At 41.1% G+C, this 12,661-nt stretch overlaps 1 protein-coding gene across 1 annotated transcript in view; it reads left to right on the top strand.

Annotated features, from left to right (window-relative positions):
- The window catches only part of LOC128666328 (zinc finger protein ZXDC), a 29,232-nt gene extending 23,286 nt beyond the window's left edge, over positions 1 to 5,946 (top strand). The window contains exons 6-10 of the mRNA XM_053720848.1: positions 808 to 1,496; positions 2,079 to 2,160; positions 2,957 to 3,126; positions 4,515 to 4,613; positions 5,846 to 5,946. Of these exons, the coding sequence (XP_053576823.1) occupies positions 808 to 1,496; positions 2,079 to 2,160; positions 2,957 to 3,126; positions 4,515 to 4,613; positions 5,846 to 5,932 (1,127 nt within the window). The 3' untranslated portion in view covers positions 5,933 to 5,946. The remainder of the gene's footprint in view (positions 1 to 807; positions 1,497 to 2,078; positions 2,161 to 2,956; positions 3,127 to 4,514; positions 4,614 to 5,845) is intronic.
- Positions 5,947 to 12,661: the final 6,715 nt, after the last annotated feature.

The raw sequence follows: 12,661 nt of genomic DNA, 5'->3' as shown, positions 1-12,661 counted from the left end.
TTTACATTGTTACTTTGCTCCAGTGATAAACCACTAAGCATAGAATCTTTTGCTTGTAATCAAAGTGCTGGTTTTGATAATAGGACCAACAAAATTGTTTTCCTTTTAAAGGGACGGTCTACACCAAAATTGTTGTCTAAAAAGATAGATAACATCTTTACTACCCATTCCCCAGCTTTGCACAACCAACATTGTTATATTAATATATTTTATAACATTTAAACCTCTAAATTTCTGCCGGTTTCTAAGCCACTACAGACAGCCTCTTATCACATGATTTTTTTTTTTTAATTTGCTTTGCAGGACACAGCACTAATTGGCTAAAATGCAAGTCAATAGATAATAGTCATGTGATAAGGGGGCAGTCTGCGGAGGCTTAGATACAAGGTAATCAGAGGTAAAAAGTGTATTAATATAACAGTGCTGGTTAATTTAACAATGGTCCTTTTTAGATGGTGCAGACAACATTTTAAGGATGCCCTAACCAGCAGAGTAACGGGTTTAAAAAGTAAATATAGAAAAATTCTGAGTTTGAATTACATGAAATGGAGTGTAACTTAGGGAAATATAAGTCGGTGCTGTAAGCTGAACAACCTGTCTGAGTAAATTGATTGTGTAAAGACACATAGCTCAGCCTAGAACAGTCACAAGCAGCATTTGTTGTTCTCAGAAATGTTTGTATAAATATGACTTGTCTGCAGACCTGATTGTAACTCATTTTGTGTAGGGTACCTGTGCTCCTTTTAATGAAACAGTTATCAAGCTAGAATACCGTGCAGAAATATTCTGAAAACTTGTTTTTTGTAGATCTACTGAGTCAGCTGGAAGCCACCAGCTCTCTTACACCCAGCAGTGAGCTCACAAGTTCAGGACAAACTGACCTCAGTAATTTGGACCTTTCATCTCTTTTCACCAACATTACTTCTAATGCATCTGGAATTTCACCTGATCTGGCATTGGTCAACTCTGGGATACTAACAATTGACGTGTCATCTGTGGGATCCACATTGGGAGGTAACTTGACGGCTAACGCCACCTCTTTAGTGCAACCTGTGGATCCCCTTGTATTGGTGTCAAACAGTGAAAACCCTCACACCTTGGACAGCTCACTCCTGCTGGGAGCTGCGGCTTCCATTTTACAACAGAGTGCCCTAAATCTGGACGATGTACAGACTGTGAATGCAGAGGCGTTGGGGTCATTGGCATCATTATCTATGAGAAGCTCAAGTCAGGATCTTCATGGGCTTACTTCTAGCAACAGCCTTTCCGTAGAAACATCTACCCTGACACCATCTGTCAGTCTTGGGGTAACTAGCTCTGTGCCAGAGGTACTGACACAGACCAAAGCAGACAGAAGCATCTTACCCCCATCAGAGGTCATGGGTCAGCAAGAAGGAAGTAAAGTCGTGACACAGTTTGTATTCCCGAACCCCACAGGCAGCTACAGCTCACAGAAGGAAACCGAATACAATGCTGGTGCTGGGAGCTCCTTACTGGTATGGGACCATGTATCATGTTTTATGTTGTATACACGGTGCAGTACAGGGGTGCATTACATACACAAAGGTAGTTTTAATCCGTGCTAAAAAGCGCAGTCTCTGTAGTGTATGCACATTAAATATGTCCTGGAGAAAACACTGAATGAGATTAGAAATCTGAAGCGAGCAGTGTGATAAACAGGTGTGCACAAGCTGTATAAGACAGTGGGGCAACTTTATAGTCTAATATCAGATGTGATAGGTGAATGGACTCTCTAATAAGCACAATTCAAATTGAAGACAAATTAATTTGTTGTTACCTGTAAAGGTAAAGCACTGGAGAGGATGGTGTATGAGGGTGTGTGGTGAACAAGAGAGAAATTCCCTGAAAACGTTTGGCAACAGGAAATTTCTCTGCTGTGGAGAAGAAAAAAAAAAGGGAGGGAGCTTAGTAAAGACTCTGAAGGCTTAATCAGCAATAGGGTGGACGTGGGTTTAATTTAGTAATTGCAGCTAGGGAGATTACATTGAATGTGATTGTTGCTTGCTGCATACCTCTCCACAGCATTGTAACTAATTAGCTTTTTTTGGTGTTACTAGGACAGTGGTGGCTCAGCCAGGACGGATTATAGAGCCATTCAGCTGGCGAAAAGCAAAAAACAGGGCTGTACCAACAACACAGGTAAGTCTTGTGTGTCTGCATCCTGCCGATAATACAGATAAGATTTTTATTCCAATAATCAATTTATATTTAGTGTGACAGAACAGTAACCAAATTTAAAACAATGCTTTGTTTTTTGTTGAAACATATTTTAAAATGAGAAGGAATGTTATTATTCATTATGTTTGAGGCCATTTTTCTTTTCCAGTATAAAATTAACTACAGAAACAAGGCGTTTCCTACCACTACATTTATTTCTAATGTTGTTAAAGGGGCATGTAACCCAAAAACAATCTTTATGCTTATCTCATGGTGGTGAGTCTACAAGCTATTACTTCTGGCCACTAGGAGGAGGCAAAGATTCCCAAAGCTCTAAGAGCACACTCCCACCTCTCTGGTATTCTAGTCTGACGTATAGCCAGGGGCATCCACCCCAAGTGAACCTTCGCCCCCCTTGAACACTGCATGTGGCTGCAAAAAAGATAGTGGAGATGGGGGAGTGTCCTGCCAAGTGGGATCTATGAAAATGCATGTGGTGGAAGGGGGGGGGGGGCGAATTGTTGGTAAAACTATTTCAGTAAATAAGGTGGTGGTTAGAAAAACCCACTCACTTAGTTTGTGTATTGCAAGAGAATATTGTTGTTAGTTTACTGCGTCTAACTTGCAGCCAGTGTAGCGCAGGAGAAGCACAAAACTGCAACATAACGCACCTTGAATAAGCTCATTGCAAGATGTAGGTGATAGAGGTGATGCTTCTGTAACTGATACTGGGTCCGGTGAGAGTGACTGATGCCCTTTACTTTTCACCTTGCTAAAGGGTCTTCGCCTACACAAAGGAAAAGTAAAGGAGTGAAGCCAGGCCCAGCCACCCCATCCTCTGTAATCCCAGGCAGCCGGTTCTGTAGCGGTGCTGTGGTGCCTAACGTGGGCCTGACCTTGCGAGACCCAGCTGTTGGGTCACAGTTTGTGCAGATTCAGCTTCTGCAGGTGAGTTGGTGCCAGCGCTGTCCCTGGGCCATGGTAGAGAACCAGAATGTACCTGTTAATCACACCTGATCTTTCCATCCTACTGCAAGGTTTGTCTTTCTGTTGCCCTTAACATATGTCTGTGCTTTGTCTACCGCATCTGCCAGAAAGAACTTTGCCGTTTCCTCTCAGTACACTAATAGGTGTTCCAAATACAGATGTGCTATCGGTCTGTAAAAACCCTTATCTTCCTAGTATTTGTTACACTTTAGAGTTATTCCTGGGGGTTTTTGAACTACTGTACATAGCCTTAAAGGGACAGTTTACTCCCACATTTTTTGATTAAAAAGAGAACTCTTTTACTACCCATTCCTCAGCTTTGCACAACCAACATTGTTGTATTAATATATTTTATGACCTTTACATTTCTGCCTGTTTTTTAAGCCCATGCAGGCTGCCTTTATCTCCGTCCATTTTATAAGATTTTCACAGCAAGACAGATCTAGTTAGAGACACTGAACCCAATTTTTTTTCTTTTCGTGATTCAGATAGAGCATGACATTTTAATCAACTTTCTAATTGACTCCGATTAGCAATTTTTTAAAATTCTCTTGGTATCTTAATTTGAAATGCAAGAATGTAAGTTTAGATGCCGGCCCATTTTTGGTGAACAACCTGGGTTCTTGCTGATTGGTGGATAAATTGATCCACTAATAAAGTGATGTCCAGAGTCCTGAACCAAAAACCGTAGATGCTTTCTTTTTTTAAATAAAGATAGCAAGAGAACAAAGAAAAAATTAATAGGAGTAAATTAGGGGTTAGAAAAATTTGGGTTTAGTGCCCCTTTAATGTATCATATAGATAACACTGTGCTCACTGTTGTGGAGTTACGAATAGGTATGTGCAGAAGTAAGAAGCCTCTCGTTCTCTTCAGATATTTTTGGAGCCGGATTGAATCCTGTAAAAGATCCCCACTCTAAGATCTGGATTTGCACAGATCTTAGAGTTGGGGATCTTTTACAGGAATCAATCTGGCTAAACATATATCCAAAGGGAACGAGCATCTGCTTACTTCCTCATTCGGATTCTCATGAAGGATCCAAAGGCACATACCTAGTTACGAATGAGATCTCACTGATTGGCTAAAATGCAAGTCGTAAACAACCCTGAGATGAGGGGCAGTCTGCAGAAGCTTTGACACAAGGTAATCACAGAGGTAATAAGTATATTAATATAACCATGTTGGTTGTGCTAAACTGGGGAATGGGTAGTAAAGGGGGGTTATCCATCTTTTTTTACAATACTAATTTTGGAGTAGACTGGTACATTAATCCAAAAAGTGTGTTTTTATCAAACCGTTTACATGCGACTTTTTGCAGTTACAATATCTATTAATATTGACTTTGTAGGATGACCCAACAGCAGACGGGGACATGCCATTCCAACTGAATGCCCAGTCACCCGCCTCACACTCACAGCTAACAGACTTGCCAGTTCATATCCTTCAGGTAAGAATGGCTTTCTTTTGTTGCCAATACAGAGGCCAGCTACTAGGGATGGGCAAAATGGACAAAAAAAATCGCAATTTATTTCAAAATAAATCAATTGCGATTTAATCGCTATTGTCTTATAAATGACTAACACCTTCATTTTTCAATAAAAAATGTATTTAAGACTACAAAATCTTAATGTACATGCTTCTCAATGTCCAATACACTCTAGCAGAATAAAAATACAAACCACATATGTACTAATCGGTTATATAAAATCCTAGTAAGCTCTATACTCTGCAGTAATGTCTCTATAGTAAACCATAATAGTGTGTAAAGTAAGCCAGCTGAGCTCTATAGTTTGCAGTATGATTCTAATGCAGAGGAGACAAGCTCTTTATCTTGCAATGGTGACCTATGCCATGTGACTCCCACTACACAACACTACCAGAGTCACTCACCGGCTGCACCGTACAAGAAAACGCTGCTAGTCCATTCAGCACTGCATGGCTGGCTATCCCTCCAGCTAGTTCAGACACTGCTGCCCCCCCCCCCCCCCTCAGCCTCAGCTCAGTCAGTCACCATGTGCTAGTACAGCACTGCTAAGTCACTGCCACCCCCCCTTACCCGCATGTAGCTGCCACGGAGCCCTTTTGTACGTCATAGGTGACATCATAGTGGATGGGGTTATAAATCGAATACTCTTGAGGTTTTGAAACCGCAGCGATTAATCTCTGTTTAAAACTGCATTCGCGATTAATCGTGCAGCCCTAACAACTACTCTTAACATTACCAGTAATGGTGGGAATTTAAGGTCTCTTATTTAACAAGTGATTTAGTAAGGTCAGTCTGAATATTACGCAAATAGAATGTTCTTGGATCCTGCTCTTTTAAAACCCTTGACCAGGGTTCAACACCAGGTTCGTTTCATAACGGAGGTCGATGTTTTAATTTTTGAAGTAGTTACATAGCAAATGTGAAAAGAGTAACATAACAGCTTTTTACTTTGGCTACAAGTTGTCTTATGGCATAAGATATGTACTTGGTCTATAATTTCTGCCACAGTTTATTTCCATATGGGAAAGAGCATGTAAGAGATAGTGAGATGATCAAATGGGAATGCATAGGAAGAACGCTCTTATGGTTTGAAGTCTATAGCGATTGCTTTATGTTCTCATTATAAGGTCTTTCCTTTATGCCACACGTCTAATGATCTGCTAACTGTGTTCATGATTTCATTGTTACTGCAGGAACCTGCCACCTCGACAGAAGACGATGCCGCCTCTGATAACTCCCAGTTCACAGGAAGCACAATTAACTTACAGGACCTGGAATAGTTTTTTTTTTTTTTTTTTATAAAAGCATCTGTTGGCCAACCTGTGGTGCTTCTGACAACCTACACCTCAGCCTGCTAAAGCGAAGTCCTAAGCCAGACTGGGGTCGGCTGCTTTGTGAAACTGTTGTAATTAAAACAATAATGCAACAAGCCTTATTTAGACTCTCGCTCACCTGCCTTATTGGGCAGGCAGCTCATTTTGTGGCACTTGATCATTTCGCCTTATTAATGTTCCTGTGGATACCTTTTCAACAATTAACTGAAAACTTTAAATATATATATATATATATATATATATATATATATATATATATATATATATATATATATATATATATATATATATATATATATATATATATATATATAGAAAAAAAAAATGCCGACCTCTGAGGAATGTTATTCTGTATCAGACTTATAAAGGTGCAGATCTTACTGTATCATGAGTATATTAGTTTCATTTTTTGGAGCCTTTGATTTATACAAGTACATACCCAAGTGAAAAGGATAGGGTAGCCAACACAATGATGGCTACATTGTTATTTATTTTAAGATGTGAAGAAACTTAGACTCTTCTCATTTAGCAGCACACTGGAGGATCCATTTTATAGACCTACAGTATTTCATGTTAAGCTTGATTCTGCAGATAGAGCATGAGTTTAATGGGAAGTGTAAAATGCCAATCACAAACCTCAGATTATGACACAGCGATGCACCATCTTTGCACTGAAATGTAATACAATACAAAAGATTAGAGAAATATAATTTAAATCGGTTCACTTTTTCAGGTTTGCTGCAGCCCCTCCACAAATCCTCCAAGTTTTTTTCAGCATAGCTGAAATGTAGAGTAGAATCCCAAGGGTACAATCTATGTCTTGTCTGCTGAATCACAGTAGAGCAGAACAGTCAAATTATCTCCATTTATCACATATATGTGCTCTTTATTTGTTATTAACCAACATATTATAAAGTGCTATACAAAGGGTGCTCAGAGTACAGATTGGGGACAGGAGGATTATGTGACCCTACTCTGGAGCTACACGTCAAGTCTTAAAAATTAAAAAATCACTGCATTTTGTTTTTTACCCTCGTTCCTCAGGAACAAATGTTATAATCAGTAGCATGTCTTCATAATCCAGGAAAACCGTTACTTTGTGATGCGCACAATAGTAATTGTAAATCTGTCTCATTTAGCTTATTTTTGGTTGTTCTGTATTACTGAACTGTTGGAAATATTTTGTTTTCTCATTTTTCTAAAATACCCTTGGGAATCTGAATTCTAGCACAGGGAAGTCTCCTGTGATTAACCTTCTAATTGCACATATTTATTTGCACGTATAAGTGGAGGCCGTGTGCTGCTGTCACTTTCATTCTGTTCTAGTGCTTCATATACGTGTTTAATTTTGTACAGTGTGAACAAATGTACAGCATTATGTATTATCACTATGGAAATGTTGCATTTTTTATTTATGATGTGAATGAAAAAAGCATTAATAAAATGCTTTATAACAGTTTTTCTAATTTTTTTTTTCATGTATCTTGTGTTTTGTTTTATATTCTACTGCATAAGTGGGATAGAAAACTAAAGTGATGCCCAAGCAAAATGTAATTTCAAATCCGTAATATATGGCATAGTTTTTCCTATGCAAAGAAAAATAAATCGTACATTTCAGTTCTTATAATTTGAGATAATCTTATAGTTTTTTTTATATAAGTTTTATAAAAATGATCTATTGCCAACTGTCAGTTGGACGATTTAACACGGCACATATAAATTAACCTGTAGCTGTATGATTTAGTGAAATATTTACCCTATAAAGAACAAATACACTGGTGTCATAAACCAATAAATTCTCACTTAAAATTTACTTGAAACTTTTTTGTTTTTGTTTAAAAAGATGATCAGTATATTACCCATTCACCAGCTTTGCATAACCATCACTGTTAATAATCTTTCTCTTGTTAAGTGTGTTCAGTCCACGGGTCATCCATTACTTATGGGATATATTCTCCTTCCCAACAGGAAGTTGCAAGAGGATCACCCAAGCAGAGCTGCTATATAGCTCCTCCCCTCACATGTCATATCCAGTCATTCTCTTGCAACCCTCAACAAAGGAGGTCGCGAGAGGAGCTGGAGTTTTTACTTAACTATTCTTCAATCAAAAGTTTGTTATTTTAAATGGCACCGGAGTGTGCTGTTTTTCTATCTCGGGCAGTATTTGGAAGAAGAAACTGCCTGCGTTTTTTTTCTATGATTTTAGCAGGCGTAACTAAGATCCACTGGCTGTTCTCGACATTCTGAGGAGTGGGGTAACTTCAGAAACTGGGAATAGCATGCGGGGTCCTCCGCAAATGAGGTATGTGCAGTACATTATTTTCTGGGAATGGAATTGACAAAGAAAATACTGCTGTTACCGTATGATGTAAGTACAGCCTTAAATGCAGTAGTGGCAACTGGTATCAGGCTGATAAATGTATGCGCAGTCGAGTTATTTTCTAGGGACTAGAATTTGACTGAGAAAATACTGTTAAAACTGAAATAATACTTAAGCCTTATCTGCAGTGGTAGCGACTGGTAGCAGGCTTAGTGATAAATTTGCATGACATTGGAAAATGTTGTTTTTTAATAAAATGTTTACTGGCATGTTATTCGTTTTTGTGAGGTACTTGGTGATCTCTTTGGGCATGATTTTTTTCCACATGGCTAACATATATTTTCTGCATAGAAACCATTATATCAGGGCTCCCACTGTTGTAAAAGGAGTGGGAGGGACCTTGTTTTAGCGCCTTGTTGCGCAGTTAAAATTCTAGCACAGTCTTCCTGCTTCTTCCTCCTTGATCCAGGACGTCTCTAGAGAGCTCAGGGGTCTGCAAAATTCATTTTTGAGGGAGGTAATCAGTCACAGCAGATCTGTGACAGTGTGTTTGACTGTGATTAAAAGCGTTAAATCTTAATTGATATCAGTTTTATCAGTTTTGGGTATTGAGGGGTTAATCATCCTTTTGCTAATGGGTGCAATCCTCTGCTAATAATACACTTCTTGTTAAGGATTGTTTAATTATATTTGTATTTTTGAAGCGCTGCAGCGTTTTTTATATTGCTTGTAAACTTATTGAAAGTGATTTCCAAGCTTGCTAGTTTCATTGCTAAGTCTGTTTAAACATGTCTGATTCAGAGGAAACTGTTTGTTCATCATGTTCAAAAGCCAATGTGGAGCCCAATAGAACGATGTGTACCAATTGTTTTGATATTGATTTGAATAAAAGTCAATCTGTACCGATAGAGAAACTATCACCAGACAACGAGGGGGAAGTTATGCCGCCTAACTCTCCTCACGTGTCAGTACCTGCGTCTCCCGCTCGGGAGATGCGTAAGATTGAGACGCCAAGTACATCTAGGCCCTTACAAATCACTTTACATGATATGGCTAATGTTATGAAAGAAGTATTATATAATATGCCCGAATTAAGGGGCAAGCGCGATAGCTCTGGGTTAAGGACAGAGCGCGCTGACACGAGAGCCATGTCTGATACTGCGTCACAATTTGCAGAACATGAGGACGGTGAGCTTCATTCTGTCGGTGACGGTTCTGATCCAGGGAGACCGGATTCAGAAATTTCAAATTTTAAATTTAAGCTTGAGAACCTCCGTGTGTTACTAGGGGAGGTATTAGCGGCTCTGAATGATTGCGACACGGTGGCAATTCCAGAGAAAATGTGTAGGTTGGATAGATACTATGCGGTACCGGTGTGTACTGACGTCTTTCCTATACCAAAAAGACTTACAGAAATTATTAGTAAGGAGTGGGATAGACCCGGTGTGCCTTTTTCCCCTCCCCCGATATTTAGAAAAATGTTTCCTATAGACGCCACCACACGAGACTTATGGCAGACGGTCCCTAAGGTGGAGGGAGAAGTTTCTACTTTAGCCAAGCGTACCACTATCCCGGTGGAGGATAGCTGTGCTTTCTCAGATCCAATGGATAAAAAATTAGAGGGTTATCTTAAGAAAATGTTTGTTCAACAGGGTTTTATATTACAGCCTCTTGCATGCATTGCGCCTGTCACGGCTGCAGCGGCATTCTGGTTTGAGTCTCTGGAAGAGACGATTCGCACAGCGCCCTTGGATGAGGCTTTGAGCAAAGTTAGAACCCTTAAACAAGCTAAAGCGTTTGTTTCAGATGCCGTAGTACATCTAACCAAACTTACGGCTAAAAATTCCGGATTCGCCATACAGGCGCGCAGGGCGCTCTGGCTTAAATCCTGGTCAGCGGATGTAACTTCCAAATCTAAGCTACTTGACATTCCTTTCAAAGGGCAGACCTTATTCGGGCCCGGCTTGAAGGAAATTATTGCTGACATTACGGGAGGTAAGGGCCACACCCTTCCTCAGGACAGGGCCAAACCAAAGGCCAAACAGTCTAATTTTCGTGCCTTTCGTAACTTCAAGGCAGGAGCAGCATCAACTTCCTCCGCTCCAAAACAGGAAGGAACTACTGCTCGTTACAGACAGGGTTGGAAAGGCAACCAGTCATGGAACAAGGGCAAGCAGGCCAGAAAGCCTACTCCCGCCCCTAAGACAGCATGAAGACAGGGCCCCCTATCCGGAGACGGATTTAGTGGGGGGCAGACTTTCTCTCTTCGCCCAGGCTTGGGCAAGAGATGTGCAGGATCCCTGGACGTTAAAGATTATATCTCAGGGATACCTTCTGGATTTCAAAACCTCCTCCACAAGGGAGGTTCCATCTATCGAGGTTATCAACTAACCTAGTAAAGAGAGAGGCATTTCTACAATGTGTACAAGACCTCTTAATCATGGGAGTGATCCACTCAGTTCCGCGATCGGAACAGGGACAAGGATTTTACTCAAATCTATTTGTGGTTCCCAAAAAAGAGGGAACCTTCAGACCAATCTTGGACTTAAAGATCTTAAACAAATTCCTAAGGGTACCATCGTTCAAGATGGAAACCATTCGAACCATCCTACCCATGATCCAAGAGGGTCAATATGACCACAGTGGACTTAAAGGATGCTTACCTTCACATTCCGATTCACAAAGATCATTATCGGTACCTAAGGTTTGCCTTTCTAGACAGGCATTACCAGTTTGTGGCTCTTCCCTTCGGGTTAGCCACGGCCCAAGAATTTTTACGAAGGTTCTGGGCTCACTTCTGGCGGTACTAAGACCACGAGGCATAGCGGTGGCTCCGTACCTAGACGACATTCTGATACAAGCGTCAAGTTTTCAGAATGCAAAGTCTCATACAGAGATAGTTCTAGCATTTCTGAGGTCGCATGGGTGGAAAGTGAACGTGGAGAAGAGTTCTCTGTTACCACTCACAAGGGTCCCTTTTCTAGGGACTCTTTTATAGATTCTGTAGAGATGAAGATTTACCTGACGGAGTCCAGGTTATCAAAGATTCTCAATGCTTGCTGTGTCCTTCATTCCGTTCCAAGCCCATCAGTAGCTCAGTGCATGGAGGTAATCGGCTTAATGGTCGCGGCAATGGACATAGTGCCATTTGCGCGCCTGCATCTCAGACCGCTGCAACTATGCATGCTCAGTCAGTGGAACGGGGATTACTCAGATCTGTCCCCTTTGCTAAATCTGGACCAGGAGACCAGAGATTCTCTTCTCTGGTGGTTGTCACCGGTTCATCTGTCCAAAGGAATGCCCTTTCGCAGACCAGATTGGACGATTGTAACAACGGATGCCAGCCTTCTAGGCTGGGGAGCAGTCTGGAATTCCCTGAAGGCTCAGGGATCGTGGACTCAGGAGGAGAAACTCCTTCCAATAAACATTCTCGAATTAAGAGCAATATTCAATTCTCTTCTAGCTTGGCCTCAATTAGCAAAACTGAGGTTCATCAGATTTCAGTCGGACAATATCACGACTGTGGCTTACATCAATCATCAAGGGGGAACCAGGAGTTCCCTAGCGATGTTGGAAGTCTCGAAGATAATTCGCTGGGCAGAGTCTCACTCTTGCCACCTGTCAGCGATTTACATCCCAGGCGTAGAGAACTGGGAGGCGGATTTCCTAAGTCGCCAGACTTTTCATCCGGGAGAGTGGGAACTTCACCCGGAGGTATTTGCTCAACTGATTCGTCGTTGGGGCAAACCGGATCTGGATCTCATGGCATCTCGCCAGAACGCGAAGCTTCCTTGTTACGGATCCAGGTCCAGGGACCCGGGAGAGGTGCTGGTAGATGCATTAGCAGCCCCTTGGGTTTTCAACATAGCTTATGTGTTTCCACCATTTCCGTTGCTACCTCGACTGATTGCCAGGATCAAACAGGAGAGGGCATCGGTAATTCTGATAGCGCCTGCGTGGCCACGCAGGACCTGGTATGCAGACCTAGTGGACATGTCGTCCTGTTCACCATGGTCTCTACCTCTGAGGCAGGACCTTCTAATTCAGGGTCCTTTCAACCATCCAAACCTAATTTCTCTGAGGCTGACTGCCTGGAAATTGAACGCTTGATTCTATCAAAGCGTGGGTTTTCGGATTCGGTTATTGATACATTAATACAGGCTCGGAAACCTGTGACCAGAAAAATTTACCATAAGATATGGCGGAAATATTTATATTGGTGCGAATCCAAGAGTTACTCATGGAGTAAGGTTAGGATTCCTAGGATATTGGCTTTTCTACAAGAGGGTTTAGAAAAGGGTTTATCCGCTAGTTCGCTAAAGGGACAGATTTCAGCTCTGTCTATTCTTTTACAC

The sequence above is a fragment of the Bombina bombina genome, chromosome 7 (assembly GCF_027579735.1).
Source record: "Bombina bombina isolate aBomBom1 chromosome 7, aBomBom1.pri, whole genome shotgun sequence".
Lineage (NCBI taxonomy): Eukaryota > Metazoa > Chordata > Amphibia > Anura > Bombinatoridae > Bombina > Bombina bombina.
The sequence above is the reverse complement of the archived record's forward strand: the minus strand, read 5'-3'. Positions and strand labels throughout refer to the sequence as shown.